The sequence below is a fragment of the Arvicola amphibius genome, chromosome 1 (genome assembly GCF_903992535.2).
Source record: "Arvicola amphibius chromosome 1, mArvAmp1.2, whole genome shotgun sequence".
NCBI lineage: Eukaryota > Metazoa > Chordata > Mammalia > Rodentia > Cricetidae > Arvicola > Arvicola amphibius.
This window is the reverse complement of record NC_052047.1, coordinates 36,649,603-36,677,590: the sequence shown is the minus strand read 5'-3', so window position 1 is coordinate 36,677,590 and position 27,988 is coordinate 36,649,603. Positions and strand designations below refer to the sequence as shown.

Here is a 27,988-nt window from a genome sequence, read left to right as displayed (position 1 = left end):
AGTGGGGGGAGATTTGTTTGCTTGATTCTCTTGAGTATTTTCTCTTCTAATAAAATTGACTTTGAGGAGAGCAGGGGACAGAATGCAGCGGACAGTGAGGAAGGCTTGACCTTCTGAGTGTATTCACATCTCCACACATGCAAACTGATTGCTACTCTGTTAATGGAGGGCATCTCTGTTGCGGAGGGCCTTTTTACAGTCCTGTATGTCACCCTAGGCAGGCAGGTACCTCCTGGTAATGTGGTTCCCCTGTTGGACGCTTGGAACTACCCCTCGTTCGCCTTCTCTTTGGATCTGGAAACTGCTTCCTTCGCCATCTCCTTGGGGGAAAGATTCCCCAAGAATTAACTCTTTGATAATCCCAGACCAAGAAGTGTGCTGCTGGGATCTTCTAAACAAATGTATCTTTATTAATTATTTGAGAATTTTATACGGGTGCACAATGTATTTTGATTATATCCACTTCCAACTCTTTCTGATAACACCTTCCAGATCAACTCCCACACTCCGACCTCCTCCCAACTTCCTGTCCTTTTCTTTTTAAACAACCTCCTGAGCCCACTTAGCTCTGCCCATACACATACGGGGTGGGTCAACCACTGGAATGTAGTCAGTCTGCCGGGGTCTTCCTCTGCCAGCACCCATCAACTGTCAGTAGTTCCTCAGCTAGGAGCGGGGCTCATGACCCCTCCCGTCTCCATGATGACATGTTGACAGGTGGCTTTGTCTTCTGTGGGTCTTGTGTAGGCAACCACAGCTGCCGTGGGATCAGGGGTGCAGCAGTGATACCGAGTCCAGACGACGTTGGTTCATCCTTGTCTCCTCTGACCTCTGGCTCTTACAATCTTACCACCCACTCTTCTGTGACGGTCTCTTGAAGTGTGATCTAGATGCCCCATCTGTGGCTGAGCACGTCACGGACACTTATTTTCTGCAGTTTGACCAGTCGTGAGTTTCTTTGTTAGCGAGGTCCTCTCGCTGTGGGGAGCTGATTAGATTCTGGTTTGTAATCCTTAAAAACGAATATTCTGCTCTGTGCACAAATGGCAGCGATAAGTCGGCCAAGAAGACCCTGGCATCCAGCCAGAAGATAAGTAAAGGGAAGAGAAAGATAACAGGCTTTCATGTGATGGAGAAAGGAAACCTCTAAATCATGGGTACAATGGAGTACAGAGCAGGGAACAGACTCTTTCAACTCGAACTGAACTCCAGACAGCAAAGTTTCTTTGGACCTTGTTTCTGAAAAAAAAAATATATATATATATCATGTGTGGATCTCACTCTTCTAGTACCTGAACACACACACACATACATACACACACACACACACACACACACACACACACACACCCTCACCTCTCTTGAACCAGGTTAGAAATGAAACAAGATCCCACTGTGAGGTTTTCAGAATTACTCTTATGGGTAAGATTTACTCATAGAAAATATTAGAAAATATAACAACAACAACAAAACAAAATCTCAGAAGTAAACAAGTCCATAGAGGATCTGATTGGAGGGGCCCGTAGCAACATGTTCTAGGACATAGTTTACTGTGCCACCCTCCCTGATCAGGTGACAGAGATAAGAATTCCACGTGGTCTCTAGGAAGAGTGACTTTTCTTAGTGGGACAATGCTATGACAACTGCCCCGCAGGGCAGCCTTGTGTTTCTCTGTGGCAATATTCTTTCCCCTAGCCCTTTTGTTTTAAAAGTCCAAAGAAGAAAGAATACTGAAGAGCCTTGCTGGGTGTAATGCAAGTTCTTTAGTCTTCTTATTGGCCGTTTGGTCACTGGACTATGATCGGTGTGGCATTTTTGGTGGGGTCTATTAGTTTTCTGGAACTATAATACAATGCCTCAGGTTAGGTAAGTCTGCCCATGTTATTTCAAACTAGGCACATGTATTCGGGAAGGTTCTAATTATATAGCAGGGGTGTGGGAAATGGGGGTTCAGTGGAGTCCTGCATTGGGAGAACAGGACATCAAAAACATTTGAACATGAAAACAATCTCAACTTTTGTCAGGTTTGCTTCAGGTGGTAACACATACATACATTAATATGATTTTCAAATGACTGTGTGTGCTCTAAACTGACTTTGAAAGGTTATTTGCTTGGCTTTTCCAAGGCCTAAGATAAAAACATATACTTCTTTAGAAAGGATTTGAAAATGTCTACCAGGTACCCAGTTGGGCGCCATCTTCCTCATTCACCTTCCCTTTTGCCGTGCTCTGGAGTCTAAACTTGGTCTCCCCTCTGGTTCCCTGTGGGTAGAGGAGGAGGCACCTGTGACCGATGTGCCCTTTGGAGCCCCATCCGTGTCTCTGGGTGGGTACTGCAGGTTAATGCCCGCCATTCTTGCTTAGAGAGCACATTGGGGCTGCAGTTGGTGCTTATTCTGTCATTTCTGTTTCTTCTGATTTGCAAATGTCACCTGCTTCACTGAGTTCTTTTCTCACGGTCTGACAGTCCCTTGGGATGGTCTCAGCTTTTTCATAATTATATAAAGATACTTTAAAAAATCTTAAACAGCATTTTTAGTATCTCCCCCTCCTTGGGAGGAATATTGGGGCAAAACCTCCAGATTTAGGTTAGTGGACACCAGGCTTTCTTTCCTTCATTTTAAATTGGGGTAGGTTCTACAACCGTTGCTCATGGCCTGGCCGATGAGGCAATGGTGAAGAGGATGGGGTGGTGGTGTCTCTGGGCTTGCCCAAGGGTATTCTACTAGCCCAGCCCAGCCTGGCTCAAGCCTCCTGTGTCATACTTTCTTGAACGTGACTGTACAGCTGGGCCTGGGGGTAAATGTCTTTAATCCCAACAGGCAGATCTCTGCAAATCTGAGGCCAGCCTGGTTTATGGAGTGAGCACTAGGCCAGTCAAGGCTACCTGGTGAGACCTTGCCACAAAAAACAAAAGAAGAAGTAGAAGCGGGAGGTGACTCTTCAACAGTATTAGTAAATGAACTGAAGGGTGTGTTTAGATAGTCTTTTGCAAAGCATCATAGGATTTTATGTGTATAATTTTTGTTCCATAAACAGTTACATACATAGAAAGAAAATTTGGAAAATATAAATAAACATTAAAAAGATAAAAAAAAAATAAGCCAAGTATGGCACACTCCTTTAATTCCAACACTCCAGTACTGTAAGTACTAGGCCAGCCTGATCTACATAGTGAGTTCAAGAGCAGTCAGGGATACCCAAAGAGAGCCTGTCCCAGAAAAACAAAACAAAAAACAAAAACAAAACCCAATCCAAAAACAAAAAACCTGTAGCCACACTAAGACAGTATTAGTATTTTGGTATTGTTCCTGATTTCTATCCCTCCCTCTCATTTTATTAAAAAGCCAGTTATATTGTATTTACTGCTTAGTGTTTCTTTTTTTTTCACGTAACATTTGCTATCATATGTATTTCCCCCACATTATTAAAATTTCTCCAGTAGTGGAAAAGGATGTTTTCTGGGAGTTCCTGGAAGACTTCATGGAAGAGGTGGCATCTGAGTTTGGCTCTGGGGAAGGGTGTGGAGAGCAAATAAGGACATGTATTGGAAGAGGAGGGCAGCACCGTAGAGGATACTGAGGTTGGGAAGAGTAGGAGGGTTTGGGGAGATCCTGTTAATGTTGTAGGGACAGACCAGAAGAGACTGGAATACAGAGAGAGGGCTCCTGCAGTAGAGAGAATGGGTCACAAATCTGCTCCAATGCCACCCATGCTTCAGACGCTGGAGCCTGTGATCCCCACCTATGTGCAGGGTTTCCACATGCTACCTTGGGCTTAGGGCCGGTTCCTCGCGGTCTGTCCTCCTCTCTTCCTTTCTCCTCCAGGACCTTCGTTCAAATGCCACCCCCTGGATCTCACTGCCCTGGTGATTTTAACACTGACCTCAGAAACTAGCATGTTTTCTTCGCCTCTGGCAGAGTCTTCATTTGCTCCTGCTCTAATTTTTCTGGGGGAGGAAGCTGAGAGCAAGGCCATTCTCTGGGCAGAATCCTGCTTTTCCTCTTTCTGGTTTAGGGCTTTATTAGCCAAGGTTGGAGCTTCTGGGGCCTGAATTTGATGCTGTCACAAAATCACGGTGCCTCCCTGTGGACTGCACATTACCTCCTGCCAAGAAACCACCTCCATAAAGAAAAAAAAATGAAGGTCAGAGACATTATCACCCAAGTTAAAAAATAATAAATTTTTAAACCTCTAGGCTCAGTCTAAAACTATACTAGCATTTTCTTTGTCACCTTCTGTCCCTGTTAGGCCGGCCAAGTTTAAGTGGAAGTCAGTAAAAGATTGTCATATTTTTTCAGACTTCTGTGAATTTCTAAGTTGATATTACTAGAACATTATGCATATAAGAAATAAATTAAGCCATTAAAAGCAGAACCCTCCTGTGAGGGGCCCTGGCGGTTTTCACAGGTGCTACACGGTCCTGTCTCAATTTCCTGATCTTTGAGATGAGCATCTAGGGAGACATTTAATCACATCACTGTGGACTGTATTTGTGATAAAGTCTCCATAGAGAAAGTACTCATGTCTGTATGCCAAAGAATTTAAAGAGTGGGTAATTTAAGGAACAGCGGCCATGCTCCTAGGGGAGTTTGCTCTCTAGAGGAGCAAGTGTAAGGTGAGGTGAGCATCTCCAGGAAGCTGGAGCGGCCGCCCATTGCTGACAGCAGGGCCTTTTGCCTGCTTATGCCTTTTGCTCTGCCTGCACCGGTGTTCTTTTGGACAAGGGAGACTGGGTCTTGCCAGGGCCGCTGTGTTAGGTCCGTATATTTAGTTCTGTGTGAATGGGAAGGAGGGGTCCTTTGCCATGCCAAGAGCTTGTCTCTCAGCTGGTGTAGTGTACACTGCCGGGTGACGCACAGAGGCTGACTGGATTCTTTTTAGAGCCTGGTGGCAGTCCATTGTGTGGATGTGGTATCACTTGTTCAATCACTGCCTCTTCCTGGACCATTCAGTTAGATTATTTACTTTGTTGCTGTTACAAGCGCTACAGCAGCTTAAATTCTCACACGCCTCGACTCTGTGTAAGGATCCCAGCCCAATGCAGAGTTGCTGGTTAGAAGGCACATGCATTCAGACTTTTGGTAGATACTGGCAGGAATATGAGGAATGAGGTGGCACAAGGTCATAAGGGGTGTATGGTTTGTGAAGAGTTTGAAAACAGCAGTGAGGCCAATGTGGGTCCCCTTTGCTGATCACTGTACGCTGTCAGTGATGACGCCAGACTGAGTTCTTTTCCTGCTCGCTTTTCCCTCTTCTCTCTCATCTCTTTACTTCTCTCTCCAGCTTCTTTCCTTCTTCCCTCCCTCCCTCCCCCCTCTCCCTCTAACCCTCCCTTCTTCTATCCCTCCTTCCTTCCTTTCATTTTTTTCTTTTTTCTTTCATGAGATAAGGTCTTGCTACAGAACCCTAGTACTAGACCAGGCAGGTCCCAAACTCCTGTCAATCCTCCTGCCTCAGACTCTCAAGTGTTGGCATTACAGATGGGTGCCACCATGCCTGTCTCAGAGTAAGTTCTTTATAGCATGGGCAGATTCTACCAGCATTTCAGAGGCAAAGTATACCACCCCAGACGTTTCCGTTCCTACCCTTGAACAGTAGATCGGGATTCAATGGTGATGGCAGGGTGGCTGTAGAGAACAGGAATCGCATCTAGAGTTCTAGGAGTTTAATTGCATTTTATAACTTACTCTAAAGCTAAAGATTGGCTCAAGAACATGTTTTTTTTCTAGAAATAGTTTTGTCCTATGGAGGAGGGAGGTTTAAAAGTGTTCAACTAGGTGCCACCGAATTTTGTTCAACAACATTTTGTGAAGACAACAGGTCTTTTGCTTGTTTTTGCTGTTTTCTCTACTGGGGCTTGACCCTAGGGCCTACACTTGCTAGTTAGATGTTATATTACTGAGCCACATCCTCTACTTTTGTTTTTATTTTCTTTATTTTTGAGACAGGGTCTGTTATCTGCAGTTGGTCTAGAACTTGAAAAGCTGTCCAAGCTGGTCTTGAACTTGCTATATAGCCCAGGCTGACCTTGAACTTACCACCTACCTGTTTCAGCCGCTCTACTACTTGGGTGGTAGGTGTGCACCAACACACTTGCCTGTCTTCTGTCTGGACAATTAACCAGCAGTGTGTGAGAGTGGCTGAAGAGATCTGCTTGCTGTCAGAGATCAGGCCTGGAGAGAGGAGGAAGTCACGCACACACTGGAGAGAATCACTCAGTGTTCCCACTTCCCTTGGACTTTGTTTAGGATCGAGTTGTGTTAAGGTTACAGCGGTAGGCAGGCCTGACCCATGGGGGCACGGGAGGTGAAGAGGGGGTGAAGAGACATGCGACAGGCTCCTTGGCTAACTGCTGGCGTTCAGACCCTAGTCTACCTCCATAGATTGGGCAAGGCCGATTCCTACTTGGTGCCTTATTTCTTGTTCCTTTCTGTAAACTGGAGGGACAGTGGTGTTGACTGCAGTTGTTGCTATCAAACGAGGCAGTTTTCATAAAGCATCTCAAACGATGTCTGATAGATATCAGTGTTCATTACTCCTTGCCAAAGGTTGGCCATTCAGTGGGGTACCGGACCCAGCATCCCCTCGTCTGACTTAGAGGTCATACATGTTATCACTCACACCTTGTAGCTCCGGTTTGTGACTCACCTGAGGTTTTGGTTTTGATCAGCAAGGGGGAGAGGTGAGAATCTAACCAGGCCCTTGGACTCCATACCTGGGCCCTTCACAGATGTTCACACGAAACAAATTCACTGCTCTCTGCTGCATCTCTGGGCTAAATGTCCAGAGCCAAACGGCCTGCCCTCCTAATCACTTAAATAAGTCACAACTTATGGCTTTACCCTAATTCTAAAGGACTTAAGTGTAATGATTACCCACAAGAGAGATGATCTGTCTGAAAAGGAAGTCAACAAACAAGGGAATAGCTGTCTGAAGAATAATTTCATTTTAGAATCGGGTGCTATTTTTTGAGTAAAAAGGTCACCTTTGTTTATGGAGTGGAAACTTTCCCCTGGAGGGATGGGTGAACAGATTAATTTAGTAAGAATAATTTAGAGGAGCTAGCTAGCTTTATGAGCTTTGTGCCCAAATGTTAAAGAAAAGACACGATGCATTTGAAAGAAACATCCAGTGTGGATGGAAAATGTGCTGACTCAGCAGGTTCCGTTCTGGGTGTGGAGTCATTCCCCCAGCAGCTGAGCTGCTTTCGGAAGCTCTCAGCTTCCTCGTTTCCTTCGTGGGGGAAATGAGTGGGTTGACTTTGATGACCTTTGGGTCCTTTCATCTTACTGAGTTTCTTTCCACAGTGGGGGACTTGTTACCCTACAGCCTGGGGATTGCTCAGTATGAGGGGGTACCAGAAATCAGGGGAATTTCCAAAACATATGGCACACCATACATATTAAATATTGATGCTAGTGTGATGAAGCAGCATTCCTACTGCTGAAAAACACTAGTGCAATTTTATCTTTTTTTGTCCCAGCAACTGCTGTTACTGTGTATCTTAGAGAAATAATCATATATTGATACAAAATTATATATACATCTTCATGTTATTGTAAAACTAGGAAGAATGAAAGTATCCAGCAATAGGCAAATGGTTACATAAATGATGGTATGATGGTTTAGGTTTTTTTTTTGTTTTGTTTTCTTTTTCTTTTCTTTTTTTTTTTTTCGAGACAGGATTTCTCTGTAGCTTTGGAGCCTGTCCTGGAACTCACTCTGTAGATCAGGCTTGCCTCGAACTCAGAGATCCACCTGTCTCTGCCTCCTGAGTGCTGGGATTAAAGGTGTGTGCCACCAGCACCCTGCAATAAATGATGTTTTCATGTCTGCATATTTTATCTGGTCGTGAAAATTATGGTGGGCAAATCCTGGTATAGGAAATATTAACAGTATAAGTGTTAAACCGAGGAGATTGGGCTTGTAGCCCAGTTGATAGTATGCTTACCCAGCATGCATGAAGCCTTGGGTTTGATCCCAGCACTACATAAGCCAGGAGTGGGCATGCTTGACCATAATTCCAGGACTGGGATGGTGGAGGCAGGGCACCAGAAGTTCAAAGTCATCCCTAGCTACAAAGTGAGTTGGAAGCTAACTTGGATTCTTCAAGAAAAGTTACACAAACAAAAAATATGTCAAATATGATATTAATTTTGCAAAAACGTGAAGTGTAGGAGAAAAATAGTAGGGATAGTTATACGAATATCGCACAGCTCTTGGCTGTGGGAGGCAGTTTTTCACCTTATAATTTAGATTGTTCATGGTTTTGAAATATCCCATAATATATGTGTACTAATTTTACAAACAGAAAAAAAAGGGTTCACAGGGAGCCCTTGGCGCATGGTGGCTCCCTTAGTCATAGGTGGTGCGGTGGAGCTGGGAGGGGTCACAGACCTAGGGGAGACTAATTTGGACGAATCAGAGATGATCCAGAGAAAAAAGGAAGTGACCAGAAATGAGGTCATCTGAAGGGACCAGAAAATCAAATGCAGGACTGCTGCTCATCATCATGGTCTGAACATGCGGTGGACAGTGTGGGTGGCTCACAGGGAGTCCGTGGCACGTGGTGGCTCCCTTAGTCATAGGTGGTGTGGTGGAGGTGGGAGGGGTCATGGACCTAGTGGAGACTAATTTGGACAAATCGGAAAAGGAGCTAGCCACTTAAGAGACGAGGGGGAGAAACCACCTCATGCTAATACAGGATGCAGTCAGAGAAGCGCGCCCAGGGCAGGAGCTCCCTAACTCTCAGACTGCCTTTGATTCCTGACCTGGTTTCGAGTGGTTTATGCACGTTTCACTCCTGAATTTCTTTCCTTTCCTTTTTAACGTTTTTGCCCTTTGCAAACAGTCGATTCTGCAGAATTCGGGAGGAGGGGTCAAGGAAAGTTAGCGAGAGTGATGTAGCAGCTAGCGAGGTTGGTAACCCCATCTTTCAGGCGGAATGTGTTTCCGGCCTGGGCCAGCCTGGAGAGAGCAGCCGGCAGCGTTCCTGTTTCAGTGAGGCTCTAACACAGGTTGAACCTGAATCACCAGTTTTGTCTACAGGATCCTTAATTAGAGCTGTGGCTTCCACCTGGAGGCATGGGCCGAGCCGGTGCCTGTCTGTGTCTGCCTCAGTCACTGGTCAAATAAGTCATTATAGTAGGCAGACATGTTACACAGTCCTGTAATCATAGTACGTGGGAGGCTGAGACAGGAGGATGGCCGGTCTAAGGCAAACACACTTTATTAACATTAGTGATGCCCATCAAAGACCCCACTGTTTAAAACTTTACAAATTAATTTTTTTGTTTGTTTGTTGGGGACAGGCGTGGGGGTGGGGTCAGTGCAGGTGCTGTCTGTGCCTATAGAGGTCAGAGGACATCTTGCGGGAGTCGGTTCTTTCCTCTCAGGGAGTGGATCCCAGGAGTCACACTAGGGTCCTCAGACTTGGTGACAGATGTCTTTACCCACTGACCTGCCTTAGCCACTAACCCTGCCTGGTTAAAAAAAAATTCTTCAACTTGAAACATTCGTATATTTTAGACTGGCATATTTGCATCTACATAATTATATATGTCAGTAATGGAACCCAAGTCTAAATCATGAATATTTTATATACAATTCGTACACATAGTGGAAGGTACTATACAAGGTATTTTAAATAATTTTGTGCATGAAGCAAATTTCCTTGGTGTCTAATCTTAAATTTAAGGTTATGTTAATACTCAAAAATTTCAAATTCTGGGCCTTGGGATGGCTCAGTTGGGGTAAGGCGCTTACAGCCAAGCCTGATGCGGTCATTTTCTGTGACCTGCAAGGTGGAAGCAGAGATTCAGCTGGGACGAGTTTTCCTCTGACCTCCATAAATGTGAGATGACATGCACCCTGCCTCCCTCCAGTAAATAAATGTAAACAAACAAACAATAATGTTTCAGAATTTGCAGCATTTCAGAGTTTTTATTTTCACCTCAGTCATGCTCACCTTGTGCAATGAAAAAAAAAACCCAATTGTCACTGTACAAAATCAATGATATTTCCTTAACGGCATTTAATTTAAGCAGGTGGTATTCCAATTTCTTTGAATATCTAAAACATACACACACACAAAAAAAAAACACCCCCCTATAGAAAAAAACCCTAACCCCTAACTCTTGTGTAAGCAAAAAGGAGGAGGGGGCTCAGTGGAAGATAACCGGGGTGTCTGGAACTGGAGGCGGCTGCCCGGCTTCCTGAGCCTTCTTCCAAAAGCAGAGAGTAAAACTGGCATAGAAAGGAAACAGACATCAGAGTGAGCACTTCCAGAAAACTTAAGCAAATCCAACTGTCCAGAATCAAAGACACTAATGTACCTCTTCTAAGTTCATTTTTTGGGGGGTGGTGGGAATTAAATGCAGAGACTCACATGTGCTAGGGGAGCCACCTGCCACCACCCTACATCCTCAGCCCAGAAAGTTTGTTGGTTTCATGTGTCCAGCTCAGCCTTGATCTTCCTTTCAGAGCCCAAACTAAAGAAACAAAACAGCACAACAAAACACTTCTTCAGACTTGCACAGGCTGCAGGTAGGGGGAGGTGGGGCAGGGTGTAGCTCTGTGGGTGAGTGTTTGTCTCATAAGTGCAAGGCCCTAGGGTTTAATCCCAGCATCACACACACACACACACACACACAGAGAGAGAGAGAGAGAGAGAGAGAGAGAGAGAGAGAGAGAGAGAGAGAGAGAGAGAGAGAGAGAGAGAGAGAGAGGAAGAGAGAGAGAGGAAGAGAGAGAAAGAGAGAGAGAGTAAATAAATTGCACAAGTAAAGCATGCCTTTTTAGTAAACGTATTGCTAAATTCACATAAGCAAAATGAAGGAAACGAGATCCACCTGCAATCACAGGCCCCGGGAACAGCCAGCATCTTGACATGTTCGAGCAACTCATAGAAAAGTCCATATATGCAGCGTAGGTAATGGAGCCTGCCTTCGGCTGTAGAACTCCACAGAGGGTCTCCCCATTAGTGACCAACCTTACAAAAGTATTTCAAGGGAAAAGCCAGAGCAAATGGCACCAGCATTCCAGCGCTTTCTGCTTTCATGCGAATCCCACAGAAACCAAGCACCAGGTGATCACCCAGCAAGTGAAGGGGACTGCATATGGTATTTCTCACTGAATTTCTGAACTGTTGAATTTCTGCGGGTTTTTGTTTTGGGGGGCTTGGGGTAAGCACAAGGTTTTACTTTGTAGCCTGTGCTAGCCTGGAACTCATAGCAATCCTCCTGCCTCAGTCTCACAGTGCTAGGACAGCAGGCCCAATCTACTGTGCCTAGAGGGGCAATGTTGTTGACAAACCACCAAAGCCATCTACTTAGAACCATCCACATAGTTATAATTTGATGTTTGTTTTCTACTATGACGTGTTCTGGAGGGACTTTGTTTTCCAGGGTACACATAAGAGCAGTTCTCTACGAGAAAGCATTTCAAAGTGCAGCAAGGAATCAGCTGCCACAATTTCATCCAAACCCGGTCCTCACAAACGCCCCGTGAAGACGTGATCTGGTTCTGGTTTTACGAATGGGTCTAGCCGTTTCAGCCTTGTGCTGCTTTTGGCATCGAGTAAATACAGGGGGAATTACAGAGACAGAGCAGGGCATCTGAGATAGTTCATAGGAATGGCAATGGGACATAGGGCGTGGAAGTCAATGAACACTTTTGAGAATGGGTGGCGCTTTGGCGTGAATGAGGGGCAGGTTTTTAGCTGCTAGAGAATTGCTGAATTTATATATAGAAGGGGTCCTAGAGAGAAATAAGTCTGTCTGCTCAAGGTGAGAGTTGAGGCCGTGTCTGACCTCAGAGGAAGAGGATTAGGATAGCTCATGTCCCAAGTCCTCTCTCTGCCTCCCTTTGTTCCTTTGTCAGAGTAGACGGAAGGGCCAGCACCTTTCTTTTGTGGCATGGCGGCGCTCTTCCATGTGACTCTGTGTCTGAACTGTGGAGTTCTGCAGAAGGTGCCCCCCCCCCCCTTTTGTTAGAAACAGTTGGAAGAGAACAAAGGAAAATCAGGCCACGGAGATGAGACTCTGACATACCGGGACAGGAGGCTCACTCATTCTAATCTGAAGCCCCAGAGATGCAGCGTAACGGTCCCTCACGGGTATTCCTTAGAGCATCTCAGAGGACGCTTGAAGTAGCTCCCTGATAGAGTCCTATTGTAGACGCCTGGCCAGTTATCCGCTCGTGACATGCTGCTGAGAACTCACTTTTGTCTTCTACCCACAAACAGTATAAGGGAGAATGTCCTTTAGGAGAAACCACTGAAAGCCTACCCGCCTCCTTGCTGCCCATGTGGGCCATAGTGGCTGTCCCGAGGGTGGATAAGACACGCCTCAGAGACTGAAGATCATGTCTATATAGGGAGTTGCTGCGTCTTCTGCCTCCTCACCAGCTCCATATATGGCCATCCACTAAAGGCCTAGCCTGTTACTCCACCTTACAGATTAGTGCGGAGCTTTGGTTCTTGTCTACCGGGTCAGCAATAAAGGTTTTCTTTTGGCTGCAATCTTAGTGGGGCCACCAGGCAAGCTTGCTGTGCCTAACTGCTTACAGCATGAGGAACCACGGACAGGAGAGCTGAACCAATCAATGTGTCTCTCAGTCACAATGGGCTGTGTGGGAAGGCCACTTTACTCCGCACAGAGCCCTTTTCTCCTGTTTGGCATTTTCTGAGCCCTATGGGGCCACATCCCAGCGTTTCTTCCTTTATGTACTATTTTAATTTTGGGCTATAAGAAGAAACTTCTGTCTTGTTTTTTGGCTTTATTTCTGGGAATAAGATGCACAGTCCACTCTTTGCCGGTGAACTTAGGTGATGCTTCCAATTCCTCATGTGAAGGAATAATTGCTTGCCATTATATTTAGTGGTGATTTCCCAACAATGTTACTGATAATGAGTGCATAGTTCAGTGTTTGCATTTGGCGTGTTCATGTGATGTATTAGGTGAAGGATTTAAGCCCACAGGGTACTCTCAGCAACTATGGGAGGCAGATACTATTACATCAGTTTTTACCAGGAGAAAACCGAGGCATTGTGGAGTTAAGAAACTCTTTAAATGTGACTTTTAAATGAGGCACTCCAGAGGCCATTCTATGCCTGTCTGCCCTTTTATCCCCTCTTATCGTGACATCGCAGGGATGTCTTTTCATAGCCATGCGCTCAGGAACTCTGACAATAAATCTGTCAGAAATATGTCGCTGCAGTAACCCACAAATCTGACACATGCACCATTTTGCTAATTCTGTCCTGTTACACTGGCATAAACAATTAAATAAGGAGGTGTCGGCTGTAAGCAAAGTCACAAATTCGTGTTTACGTCGTCTGTGGATCTAAGGGGATAAAGTCACCTGGGGCATTGTGGAGCCCTTTTGTGAAAGATCTGGTGGCAAATGGGTGTCCAGGCCATTTTGAGAGAGTCTGGTGGACACGTGGTATTGTAGCCGCTATGCCAGGGACAGTCAAGGTTGGGCATCTTCAGGGTGAAGGCAGAGACCCTGATGGCCCCCAGAAAGTTCATATTTGGAGAAAGCCAAGATCCAGACGGGTTGAGTAACTTGGCCAAGATCACTTAGCTTATGTGTTCAGAGAAAAGGAATTCCTAAAACTCGTGTGTTGTTTATTTAACTCATCTGCAGAGGTTGTCGCGTCTATTAAGAAGACACTGCGAGATGACACGGATGTCAGAAGTCTTTGGAAGATTCCTTAGGATTTAGAAGGGCAATTTTAAAAACTGCCTCTTACAGAGGTCTGCCTTGGGTGTGCTTTAAGTGTGGTATGCCAGGACGATTACTAGCAGGGAGGTTAATAAGGCCAATTGCGTTGACAACCTTTACTCTGGATTCTGAAGTCTGAAACCTTTGGTTCGCCTGAAGTGGGCTGGCCTTGAGAGAGTGATAGCTGCACGCAAGACAGCGCTCTTTGCTTGGAGCTCTCTGACCCACAGACAAATGAGAATCCATCTACCCCTGTAAAAAAAAATCAGGTCCTGCTGCATTTGTGCAGTCCTGTTGAAAAGTGGTGGGGAGCGTACTTGTTTTTGAGCAAGTTGTTTTGTTTAATTGGTGGCTGTGGGTCAGTGCCTGCTAAGCAGGTGGTGGTTCCAAATGGTTGATGAACTTAATTTCCACGTCTCTAAACCCACCACAGCTCTATGGGTGTGTAAGCTGAAACTGAGAGTTTAAACAACAGGTCAAGAGCCACCCCCTGCCCTGTAGGTGGTGGAGCCTGCTTGCAGCTGTGGAGAACTTCACGGAGGGTCTTCCCCATCTAACCAACCTTACCAAAGCATCGCAAGGGAGAAACCACAGCAAACTGTCAGTCTTCCAGTGATTTCTCCTGCTTCAACTCAAATTCCTGCATAAACTTCCCAACAAGGGAAGGAAATTATATACGGTATTCATCCCTCATTAATTTCTCTTCCTTGCAGTTCCCCAAAGTGGCTGGGACCCACTAGAACCTGAGGCCACACACACCCAGCTGCCTTTCCTGCCTTCCTGATTCTTGGCCAGTCAAGAGCCGGTTCACAAGTGTCATTCACACACCAGGTGGGCATCTGAATCCTTTTTCATGTGGTGACCAGATCTGTGTTATCATCACAACTGGTTCTCCCTTCCCTCTCTTCCCTTCTCTCCCCTCTTCTCTCTCCCCTCCCCTCCCCTCTCTTCCATCCCTTCCCCTCCCCTCTCTTCCCTCCCCTCTCCTCTCTCCCCTTCTTCCAGCTTCTCTCTCAATAGGATCTCTTGCTATGTAGCTTGAGCTGGCCTTTAACTTTGGATCTTCCTGTCTCAGCCTCTTGGTTCCTGGGATTAGAGATGGGCACCACTATACCCATCATTCAAGGGCTGATATTTAAGGACAAGCTACTCCTGTCTCTTGGCCAGGAGATGTTATAGGTGCTAAATGTTGGATAATAATAAGCTTTAACTTATTTTGTCAAAGGTGGGGATGGGACTGGATTAGTAGGGTTGAATGGCTACCCTGGGGTGGGACCCTCACTCTTAATTACTTTGGCAATGAAGAGGCTCCTTGTCATCAGAAAGAAAAACCTCAGTTTTCCCCCATTCTCTTTCTGTTCCAGTTGACAACCAAGCTTCAGAGGTTTTCTCAAGCAGTCGCTGCCTTTCCCCGGGGCGGACAGAAGTAACATCTATAACTGATGTCCAAGATTCTGAGAACATAAACCCTGCTTGCTGTCTTCTCATGAGATGGATCCTGCTGCCGCAGCTCATTGAGGGTTCTTTTCCTTAGCATCCTGGACTGGGAAGTAGGACTTCAGACAGAGAAGATGCTGAGCTCCATCAAATGTGTGTTGGTAGGGGACAGTGCCGTGGGGAAGACCTCGCTACTGGTGCGCTTCACCTCCGAGACCTTCCCGGAGGCTTACAAGCCCACTGTGTATGAGAACACTGGCGTGGACGTCTTCATGGACGGCATCCAGATCAGTCTGGGCCTCTGGGACACTGCGGGCAATGACGCCTTCAGAAGCATTCGCCCCCTGTCCTACCAGCAGGCTGATGTAGTACTGATGTGCTACTCTGTGGCCAATCACAGCTCATTCCTGAATCTGAAGAACAAATGGATTAGTGAGATCAGGAGCAATCTACCCTGTACCCCAGTGTTGGTTGTGGCCACACAGACTGACCAGAGAGAGTCAGGGCCCCACAGGGCCTCTTGCATCAATGCCATAGAAGGGAAGAGACTTGCCCAGGATGTGCGAGCCAAGGGCTACCTGGAGTGCTCAGCCCTTAGCAACCGGGGAGTACAGCAGGTATTTGAATGTGCCGTCCGGACAGCTGTCAACCAGGCCAGGAGACGAAACAGAAGAAAGCTCTTCTCCATCAATGAGTGCAAGATCTTCTAAACCCCAAGGTCCTGCACCCAATATTCATGAACATACCTCAGAGACTCATGGGAGAGGGGAAGGCGGCAAGCAAGAGCGCTGATGCTCTTTCTTGGCACATTTGAACAGCCTTTCTTTCTGGATGGAGTTACCGGGGAGGTCGGGCACTGCTGCCTCCACTAACTGTGCTCTACAGATGCATTCTTTGCTCAGCACAGCCAGAGAGAGTCCTTGGGAAGCCATATGAATAGACCATCTTCAATGAAAAACTAAAACAACCATCCTAACTTAGACAATGGAGTGAATTTCCCAAGTATGCCATATTTAAACTCACATTTTATTTAAATAGTAATCAACTCTACGGCTTTTGTTTTCATGCTTGGGAAGTCTTTGAAAAGGCAAGCTGCTGTATGAGGGGAATAACTTCGTGGGGCTCAACCATATGTCTGTAGTGCTACTATTTTCTCCTGAATTTAATTTGGTTGAAACGACTTGCGTGCCGTGTTTCTCTAGATAATCACACTTTCAAATGACCATAAATGTGTCCCTGCAACTCGTTTTTCATTTCCCTATTACTCAGAGTTGTGTATAAAATACAGCTCCAGGCTGTAAGGTATTTTAACACCGCCAAATGATATTGAACAGTTACTAGGTTTTCTATGTAAATACAAAAAAACATTTCTTATTTACGATATTACCTGTCACTCAGAGAGCTCCAATTACACACCAAGTGTTCCTTTCTCATTCAGTAAGACAGAGAAGAAAGGCAAAAATCTTTCTGCCAGAGAGGCACACTGTGCAAAGAAACATCAGCAGAGCTTGGGGACCCTTCTCCTTGCCTGCGTCTCTTGATGGGCGCTTTCTGATTGGCTACAGGTCTTGGAAGAAGAGGACAGGCAAATGTTCTGAATGATAATTAATCTGACAAAGTTGTTCTCATTTGAATTCTAAACTAGGCATGACCCCATCATTTATTAATTTTAGGACTGAATTAAGATAATTAAAAAGCCAACTATGTATGCATGTATGTGTACATAGGTACAAAGGGAAAGGCAGGATTTATAGCTTTTACTGTTTCGTGAATAGATAATCACTTTGAAAAACATCACAAGTTCCAAGTTCAGAGACTGAGAAAGCCTGTAGTAATTACTCAGATGGCAAAGGGTTACCAATGAAATACTAAATGAATAGGGCCATGCGCAGCCACACAACCTCCTTTCTAATTGTCTGGAAGTTTGTGTCTCCCGCCTCTTCTACTCCCAGATTGTCATTTACCATCCCAATCTAATATCTAGGACCCACTTGAGCCATCTTTCCTGGAGCCCAGAACTGCTAAGGTGTTGTGTGGTTGTCACCACGAAGGGCGAGGAGCCCAAAGGAGCATCCCATATGTTGGCATAAGCAGATCAGTTTATCACATTGGTTCTCTTGCTGGTTCTTTGTGGTTACAATCTGGTAAACATATCATGCTGCCTTCTTCTCTGCCCCTCCCACACCCAGTCAAAAGCCTGGGACCTGGATCTTGGGTAGAGGAGTTACCTCCATAGTATAGGATTGATAGGTTTGTTTTCAGTTAATCTCTCAGCCCTCTGGTTCTGTGGCTTGTCCTTGCCTCTGGGCCGCCTGCCTCTCTTGACTTGAGAGCGCTTGTCTTTAGTTCATGGTCCCATCTGCATGAAGGTTGGAATGCTGAAGAGCTGACCAGGCAGGGGAGGAGACAGGGGCTATACCCTCCATGTCCCTCATGTCCTTCTTATTTTCTTCTGATTTTCCAGCACACAAAGGTTTTTGTGTTTATTTTTCTTTGGGCATGTGTGTTGTGGGGAATTGAAACTTTTTGTTTTGTTCTCACACTGTAGCCCAGGATGGCTTCAAGCTTGCGGTGATCCTCCTGTCCCAGCCCCTCCAATGCTGTGATGATAGGTGTGAGCCAAAGGTCTTTAACAACAAGCACAGTTTTGAGATTAATCTTCGCAATATTTTAAAACACACCGAAGAAACGAACTGCCACACACTAAATTAGCTGTTCCCTAATAATTTTTTTCTTTCTATTGAAAAGAGGTGGGGGTTGGGGAGCATCTAAAAGTGGGAAAGATGGAGGGAGGAAGAGAAAGGGTGGCCAGAGAGGATGTTAATGACGTTGCCTTTACTGGAGTAAGGACACCCAGTGAGGTCTGCTCTCAAGCTGGAAGGCAGGAATTTATGTGTGAAGCCTTCTCAGCAGGCAGCTAGTCAGATTTAGCCAGTCAGGGGAGGTCTTCGCTGCTATGCTCTGTGTCCCTGAGGCAGGGCTACCTCCTAATTAGCTCTGTGTCCCCAGGGCCTAAAACAGGGGAGGAACCATGAAGTTGTGTCAAATCTGGCTGGAGAGAGAAAGGCGGAAATTGGACCTCAAAGCAGTTAGGAGAGGGAAGCAGACCCGAGTAGGCATGGAAGAGACAAGAAGGACTTTGTGGAAGAAAGGGCGTGCTTCACAGGACTGTGTGTTCAGTTTTACATGTCTACATGAAGGCGTGTGGTTTTTCCCCTTTAATACTTATGGTGCTTTTGTTTGTATGTTTCTCCTGTATTATTTCAAGTGGCAAGATTAAATATGCTCATGTTTACATGAAAAAGTGGATTTAAATGGTCAACTTATTTGTTCTTTATTCACTACAACAGAACATAGCGTGACCTCAGCACAATTCTGGAGGCTGGGAATTCTGGGGTCAGGAGCCAGCACAGTCAGGCTCTACAGAGGGACCTCTTCCTCATCTAGTTGATGGTTTTTTTTTGTTGTTGTTGTTTTTTTGTTTTTGCAATGTCCCTATGTGGAGTGGGGGGTGAATTCTCATAAAAGCTCTCATCCCATCTGTGAAGGCTCCACCTTTCTAACACATTATCTCTCAATGCCTTCACGCCCATCAGGCTTCAGGGGAGCAGTGTGAGGGGAAGGGACACACACATCCGTCATAGCAATGCTGTTTTGCCTTGGTTTATTCATCCTAGCTGAATGGGGCAACGGAGTAATCAAGCCTGATACAACAAAGCCAGGGACTATCCTGATAGCTGAAGTATGTTGAGTGGTACAGATACCTGGGTACAGGCTAAGCTCCTGTATGCCATTATCATGATACGTGGCCTATAAGCGGCTCACACGAGTGAACCGAGTCTCAGCACGTTAACGGAACAAGCCTGAGCTATACAGCAGGTGAGATGCAGGACTATGCGTCTGGAACAGGCTTGTGTGGCTCCACACTCTACACAAAACCACCCTGCCCCACTTCCTCCCTGAGCAGTTAGCTGAATGGCTTTGCCACATCCGATCTCCTGTAGCTGCAGGCCTCACCCGCTACTTCTCTAAGGGCCTGTATGAGAGAATGAGGACTTTGAGTTGTTCATTTGTTGTTTTGAGACAGGATCTGACTATGCAGCCTAGGCTGACCCCAAACGTGTGGTAATCTTTTTGCCTTAGATTCCCTAGTGCTAGGATTACAGGCGTCCATCACCACACCCAACTAAAAAGATTCTTTTTATCTATCTATCTATCTATCTATCTATCTATCTATCTATCTATCTATCTATCTATCTATCTATCTATCTATCTATCTATCTGTTTTTGCAGTACTGGGAATCAAAACCAAGGCCTCATGAATACCAGGCAAGCATTCTACCCTAAGCAATGCCCCCAGCCCTAAAAGAAGGTTCTTAAATAAAATATTCCATGTCCACTCTCCATCTTCCCTTTTTGTCGTTTTTCCTGGTGATGAGGCTAGACCCCAGGAAGTACCCAGTATCATCTATGGCAAAGATCCCCATTTCTACTGCGCTTCTCAGTGTCATTTCCTAGATTGGTTGGCAGACATGAAACACAACATGACTTCATGCTCTCAGCAGCTTGGACAATCCTTTATTTCCTCATCTTGTCCCTCTCTTCAGGTCTCAGGTATCCTGAATGAGCAACAGGGAGGAGAGAGGCTGCCCCTTTCTTTCCTTCCGAGGACGTAACGTCAGGAAGGGCACTTTGCCCAGGAGGAGATGTGGTGCGAGGGTTCCAGCTTGGAACCTGTAGTGCTATGAAGTGACAGAGGTCCCCAGGATTAGAGGGCAGTCCTTAGGGGTGGAGTGACTTCAGCATCACTCCATGGCGGGGACTTGGACGTCCTCAGACTGTGTCTTTTCTGATAAGGCAAAGACATACAATCTCTGGCCAAGATCTCAAGCAGTTTTGCGCTTTGAGATAAAAGAAGCCAGGGAAGCTGCTTGTGATGTGAGCTCATGAAGGCACTTGACAGCCCTAGCGTCTCAATTAACTCTGAGCACTCTAAAAGTTACCATGAAATTTAATGTTACATTAAAAGCCATAAATGATGAAGGAGTAAGGAGTCAAACTGTGAGACATTTTGGAATCAGAAAATCTGAGTTCTGTATCTTCTAGCCTCAGTTTCTTTTTCTTAAAACATAGGTACTAACTTCTAGTTCGGTAGAGGATTTGTGTAATGATTATGGGAGAACTTTATGCCTGCAAACCTTTGGTCAGACATCACGTTACCACATGACTGCTGGATCCCTGCGCTGGTGCATAAACTGAATCTCTTTATCAGGTCAGAATTTTCTAGGGGTTTCATCTGTGGGCAACACGACGGGAAACCCACACAGAAGCAGATTCTGTCAACTGAAGCAAGATAAACAAAATTCCAGATAGAATAATAAAGATATCAATAAATTACATCTGAGTACCTGCTCGTTCCAGGCCTATGTAAGGCACTTTACAAAACACACACACACATGCACACAGGTGCACACACACAGACACATTCGCACTCACAGGACAGGCACTTGCAGAGATGGAGACGTACACACACAGGCACACACACACACACTCACAGAGAAAGACACACACACGTGTGTGCATGTGCAGAGGAGCTCTTTGGCTGAGGCCCAGTTATAGAGATTTTTTTTTTACACTCATTTTTTAAAATGTCCCAGCTTACCATCTAACTTTCATGTACATAAACTTGGTGTATTAAGTTCTATGACTAATGATGGTCATTGGTCATTACAGTTGGCAGTCTGGAGCACAGGACTGATCCCTGCCACACATGCAGGGCACGCTGATGATCAGTGCCTGGCAGCCTTCCTGTACCTGCCTTCTGTCATTCTTCCTGTAACATTCTCAGGTGACCATACACGGCCTGACTGGTCTCTGTTTGCTGTCCCCACTCTCTGGATTTCCATTTCTCTCTGTTGCTGCCTTCCAAGCTAGTCCATTGACCTAGCATCCCAGGTCTCTTCCTAGTTGCTTCTGCTCTAGCAGAAGTCAGAAGGCAGGCGGTGTGGGCAGGGTGGAGGCGGGGATCTGGCTCTCTCCTTTTACCCATCCTGATTTGGTGCCACTTATTTGCAATGGCCAAGTCCCCCACCCCAGGGTTGGGGCTCCAACTTCCTCTGGGCTCTGAGATCTCCTCTACTGGCCCCTTAGCCCTAAAGGAAGTTATAAGTCCCTGCTGGGACAACATCCCAATGGGGTCTCTTTATTAGGGCCTCTCAAGTAATGCTTTCATTCAAATCTCTTCATTTGAATTACCTGTAATGAATTTGGCTTCTGCTGGACTCTGGGCAACAGACTCACTGGATAATAACTTACCTGTATGTCCTGGTTTTGTTGCTCAACTCCCCACTGAAAGGTGAGGGTAAGCAGTGTGGGTAGCTAACTCCCCTTCCCTGAGCTACAAGATAAAAACCAAAACCATTCTTCTCATCTACCTGCTTGGACTAGAAAGGAGGAGCTGATTAATTGTTATGACAGCTCAGGGATGGTAATGTTAAAAATTAAATTATATGTAAGGAGTATTTCTCTGTCCTGCTAGCCAGCTCCCAAATAATAAGACACGAAGACTTATTAATTATGAAACCTCAACCTATAGCTTAGGCTTGTTCTTCACTGACTCTTACAACTTAAATTAACCCATTTCTATTTAATCTACATTTTGCCATTTGGCTTTTTAACCTTTCTTTCAATCTGTATGTCTGACTCCCCCCATGTCTTGTTGGTGTCTCCTCTGTGCCTTGATTATTTCCTCCTACTTCCTCTCTCTGCCTGGAAGTCCCACCTATATTTTCTGCCTAGCTATTGGGTGTTCAGCTTTTTATTGAACGAATCAATCACAGCAATCTATCTTCACACAGTGTACAAGTATTGTACAACAATTATGAGTACTCCAATCACTCAATTATGCTGAAGAAACTGTTAGTCTCCATAATGTATCAAGAATGACCAGCAGTCAACAAGCAAAGCATCTCAATCTAAAGACAGATTTTTGAGCCCAACACCATGGTGCATACCTAAGATCCTAATACTAGGAAAGCTGAGGCAGAAGAATCAAAAGTCTGAGGTGAGACTGGACAATACATCAAGACCTTGTCTGAGAAAAAGGAGGCTATTTCTTAGTAGAGAAACAACATAGGACCAATGAGCAAGAGAAAAAAAGACTTAACTGGGGCTGGAGAGATGGCTCAGAGGTTAAGAGCATTGCCTGCTCTTCCAAAGGTCCTGAGTTCAATTCCCAGCAATCACATGGTGGCTCACAACCATCTATAATGAGGTCTGGTGCCCTCTTCTGGTGTGCAGGCATACACACAGACAGAATATTGTATACATAATAAATAAATAATTTTTTTTTAAAAAAGACTTAACTATATATGTACTCACGAACCTGTTGGCAATCAGGTACCATCAGACCATCAGTGAGGTGTCTTATAACCACCATATCAGCAAAAGCATTTAAAAGTATGATAGCACCAAGCATTGACAAGGACGTGGGACAGTGGGAGCTCCTGCATGCTGCTGATGGAGTGTAAGCTGGTACAGCTTCTGTCTTTCCTCAGCATAGCTGAGTATCTCATATTGGTGACCCCCACAAAGAAACATCTATACCCAGATGTACCCTTCCATAGATTGCCAGGAAGACATGAATAAGGGTGTGCTTAGTAGCATGGTAGCTAATGGCAAAAGTTAGAAACCACATGATGTCATGGTCAGACAAGGGCCAGTTGACTTTTGATGTATTTACACGTGGACCACAATGCAGCACTGAAAACACATGACTTATAGCTGTGTCTATCAGCAGGCATGAGGGTAGACACATGTGAAGGAGAAAAGGCAAATAGAAAAATAACGTGTCGAATTATTCCATTTATATGGTGTTCAAGTATGTATAAAACTTAACACCGAGGGTTAAAAGTGTTTTAAAGCATAGCATTCAAGTAAGTGGCTACCTCTTACCTGAAAACAGACTGCGGATGGCCAAGGCCACCAGAGGTGTAACACATCCTTGCTGGGAGCAAAGACCTGTATTTTGGTCAAGCTGTCTTAGTCATAAATTAAGTAAGCTATTCACCTCTCTAGGGCAAGTTCTGGGCCCAGGAAATAACCCAGTATCTTCTTATCTCTCCCAGTGAGTTAAGAGTGCCTACAGGCCTGCAGACCTGTGGGCTCCAGAGTGATTAGCATTTCCCCCTGTAAACATTTACAGACTCTCAGCATTTCCTTATCTCTTCCTATCAGCTAGGGGTGACTCCAGACTTGACTTCCCAGCATCCTACCTCCCCGCTGCCTTTTTGCTATATAATGTTCCTGAGAAAAAATAAAGTTGGCAGCTTGATCAGAATACAGACTTGCTGCCCGTTTCTCGTGTCTCTTGTCCCTTTCATTCCTCCCCTTCAAGGTTCCTGCTGTGCTCTCGATTCAAATCCCGCTGGTCAGGACAACACAAACTGGCCACCTTTATTTATGACAGGGTTTCTCTGTGTAACCCTAGCTGTTCTGAGACTCCCTCTGTAGACCAGGCTGGCCTCAAACTCACAGAGATCCTCCTGCCTCTGTCTCCCGAGTGCAGGATTGAAGGTGTGTGCCACCACGGCCTGGTTATTAATCACCTTCTTAAGTTTGATCAGTCAGTAATTGAGTGCTCATCAGGATTTTCCTCTTATTGCTTTTTCTTCAAAAGTTCTTACACATTTTACTACTTTTTAAAGTATGATATAATTAACAACAAAATACTTTTGAAAATTTGGAGTCTATGGTTAAATCCCCAAACTTAAATTCCAGCTCTGTCACCCCTGAGCGCTGCAGTCTTGTGTGAATTAATTAACTTCTCTTTGGGTCAGATTCCTCATATGTGAAACAGGTAAAAATGAAATCATAGGGTAGTGCACATTGTGGGCTAACTCAGCAAAATCATATTATGCCTGGTATTCAGTAAAGGCTCAATAAGTAGCAGCTATAATGTTTGATGATTATATCCCCAAGCCTCAAGGGCCTTAGGTCCTTCATGGGTGTCTGGCAATGACAGAATGTATCTATGATACTGTTTTAAAATAAACAGCCCCTCTGAAAAAGAAAGCAGGCTGGAGAAGGATGCGCAGTGTTACACTAATCAATGTTTGACTTGTGAAGTCTTACAGGAGTGATGGCCTTTCCTGGGGCCTGCCGCCATCTGTCCACCTGCATCTGAACCGGGCTGTCTGTGGTGTGGGTTAGCAAATAGCTGAGAACAGAACAGTCACAGTCCACAGAAGCGGAGCGTGCCAGAGAGCTCCACTAGCAATTGGTTTCTAATGGATGCTGGACTAAAGGAAGGAAATGACTAGAACTCAGGATCGAGATAGGGCAGAGTCACTCTGTGACCACCACAGAGTGACCACCACGGAGTGATGCTGAGCACGGGCAGACGGCAGCAGCGAGGCCACAGCTCTCCAAAGTCCACCCTGAAAGCAGCTGGGTGTGCTCACCCTTTGGGCAGCACTGTTAGAAACAGCAGGGCACCTCAATCTGTCTGGAACTTTCACGCGGAATCGTGGAATGAAACAGAGAGAGGTTCAAGTGCACCACTGCCTTTAACTCCAGGGCAGCTGTAGCACGGTAGATTTGGACTGACGGTTTTCTTAAGGCTTTCAGAGAGCCTTGAATTCGTAACTGTACACTTGTACTTAGTTCTTCAGCTACATCCTGTAGCTCACCTCTGTGCTCCCCTCCTCCTCTCATCATTCCTCTTCACAGCCAGATACCCACTTCAGACATCTGAGACGGCAGATGCTGACCGCCCTTTGTGTGTGTGTATGTGTGTGTGTGTGTGCGCGCGCACTACAGTATCTGTTTAGTTTCTGCATATATGCCACCTGTGTGAAGGTCAGAGGATAACTTCTGGAAGCCATTTTTGCTTTCTCCCTTACTTGAGGCAGGATCTCTGTGTACTCCCGTTTAGCTGGCCCCTGGGTTTCTAGGAGATTCTCCTACCTCTGTCTCCTATCTTGCTGTAGGAGCCCTGGGATTACATAAGCACATTACAGTATCTGACATCTTTGTTGTTGTTGTTTTGAGATAGGGTTTCTCTGTGTAACTGCCCCAATTGTCCTGGAATTTGCTCTGTAGACCAGGCTGGCCTCGAACTCACAGAGATCCCTTTGTCTCTGTGTCAGGGACCACAGTCCTGGGGGATGATAGCAGGGGCCATTGTCCTGAGAATGTTTGTGGAACCTGCCCCACATCTCAACTATCTTGATAGCAGGGACCATTGTCCTAAGAATATTTGCAGAGAGCCCCCACATCCCAACTACCTTGAGAGCTGTTTGTCAAGGGAGCCACAAAAAGATTGTTTCCTCTTACACCAGGTTTGCTAGCTGGTGACCTTTGGTACCCCCTACCCCCACCCCAGGCCGAGTTCCTCAGTTCCTCATTCAAGGGCTATATAAGCTGTAACCATTACCCTAATAAACGGATACCTTGACAACAGAATCTTGCTTGGTGTCCTTTCTCTCTCCCGCCAGTGTCTCTTTCAGATAGCGCCTCTTCAGACCCTGAATAGCTGACCTGCTGGGTGGGTTACAGCTCTGTCTTCCAAGTGCTGGGATTAAAGGCTGGTACCACCACTGCCCAGCTGCATGTGATTTTTTTTTTATGGAGTTCAAGGGATTCAGTCTCAGGTTCTCAGGTTTTTGCCCACTGAGCAATCTCCCTGGCCCTACAACCTGTTTAAGAGAATCGCCCCTTGTTATCCTTGTCTTTCCACACTGACTCCTATGATGCTCTTTGATGTTTTTAAAATGCATCTCCACATCTTATTTTAATGACTGTGGAACTGGCCAACCCTCTAAGCACACTGTCTCATGTGACCTCACCACGGCACTGCTGTGAGTCTCAGTGTGTCATTTAGCAGCCGAAGCAGTCAAGGCTGAGGAGGTTTGGATGACTCATCTTTGTTATAACTCAGATGGATAGAACCAGAGTTTGTGCTTATTCCTCTCGACTCCGATTCCCTTCCTCCACTTTCTTCTAGGATACAAAGATTTTTGTCTCAGGGTGCCCTGGGAGTGGGATGAGGTATCGCAACATGGCCAAGTGGGACACGTCGTTCTTGACTGGACCTGAGGAGTGCTAGCTAGAGTCAGGTGGGGGAGGGGAACCTCACTTGAGGAGTTCTTCCTGCACATGGGCTTGTGGGAATATCTGTGGGACATTTTCTCGATTGCTGATTGATGTGGGAGGGTCTTGCCCACAGTGGGCAGTGCCACCCCTGGGCAGGCAGCACTGAGCAGTATAGGAAGATAGCTGAACGGGAATCTAAGAGTAAGCTGGTAAGTGGCATTCTTCAGAGATCTCTGCTCTAGTTCTGGCCTCCAGGTTCCTGCCGTGAGCTTTTGCTGGCTTCCCTCAGTGATGGACTGTAACCTGTAAGCTAACACAAACCCCTTCTTCCCTGGTTAGTGTTTTAGCACAGCAACAGAAGGCTATGGCGTGAGGTCTCCCATTCCAACCTCAACTTTATCCTTATAATGGGAATTCACCTTTGAATCGGATCCACAACCCTTCTGCTAAGTACCTTTTGTGCTTTTGCACACGCCCTGCCACCCCCACCCCCCATTTCACAGTTTAGATTATGATGAGGTCATTCTAGCGAACGGACCCTCTAGGAAGTGAATAGGACCAGGATTCTTATAAATAAGAATAATTGTTCACCATGTGAGGATGCAGCAAGAAGACATATCCAGGCGCTACCTGGGGCAGAGTGCTTCCTAGCACAAGTGAGGTCTGGGTTTGATTCCAACCACAGAAGGCTAAAAACAAGCCATCTCAGTGTTCACTAAATCTGTAGGTCCTTAGTCTTTTCTAGCCTCTAGTACAACAAGAAATACATTTTTATTGACTCTATTTCACCCAGTCTGAAATATCTTGTTTCATCAGCCTGTCAATTGATTTTGATAGCACTTATTAGGTAAGTTAGGTCAAGGTCATATTTGTATCCAACAAATGTAAAAAAAAAAAAAAAAAACCCCAAAGGTAGGAAATTATCTTAAAGTTAGGACTCAAATAAACTTGACCTTAACACTCTGGATACTGCAGGCAAACAATTCTTGCTTCCTCACTCCTTCTGTGGACGCAGATAACTTCTACGGAGGGGGTTTATGGTCCAAAGTAGCCTGGTCAGGGCATTCCATTCTGCTTCCCCATTATTTGCCAGACTGTCACTTTTGAAAAGAAAGGGACTTCAGACAGGATTTAGCCCAATTCTGTCACTTTAGGAATGGAAGAGTGTGACTTTCTGAGTTGCCCCAGGCCACACAGCTGTCATAGGCAAAGCCAGACCTGGAGGTCTCTTACCCTTCTTGGATGCCTCTCTGCCTTTCTACCTTCTACTCTGGATCTTTGGACTCGGAAGTGTTTTGATTCAGTCTTGATATAAAGAATTTAGAGGTTTATCATTTGCTTAAGGATTTGTTTTCACGTGTCTGTGTGCATGCATGTGGACACAAGTGTACGTGTTGCTGGGAAGTGTACACACATGTATGTACGCATGCGCAAGCTCAAGGATGCTGTTCGGAGGTTTCCTTAACGGCTTTCCACCTTATTCACCAAGGCAGGGTCTTGTAGTTGTACTTTTCTGTCGGGACCACAAGACCGCAAATAATGATGTGGAGACTTCTTATTAACTATAAATGTTTGAAGTTATCTTAGGTTTGTTCCTAACTAGTTCTTAAAACTTAAATTAATTCATTTGTATTAATCTACATTCTACCATGACGCTCAGTTACCTCCTCTCAGTTCTGCCCATCCTGCTCCCTCCGCATCTAGCTGGTGACTCCGCCTTTCTTCT

The 27,988-nt window shown here is 45.5% G+C and overlaps 1 protein-coding gene across 1 annotated transcript in view; it reads left to right on the top strand.

Annotated features, from left to right (window-relative positions):
• Rhoh (ras homolog family member H) overlaps window positions 1–17,912 on the top strand; it is a 35,030-nt gene extending 17,118 nt beyond the window's left edge. Inside the window, exons 2-3 of the mRNA XM_038344013.1 lie at window positions 14,445–14,562; window positions 15,096–17,912. Coding sequence (XP_038199941.1) covers window positions 15,303–15,878 — 576 coding nt within the window. The 5' untranslated portion in view covers window positions 14,445–14,562; window positions 15,096–15,302 and the 3' untranslated portion in view covers window positions 15,879–17,912. The remainder of the gene's footprint in view (window positions 1–14,444; window positions 14,563–15,095) is intronic.
• The last annotated feature ends 10,076 nt before the right edge of the window (window positions 17,913–27,988 follow it).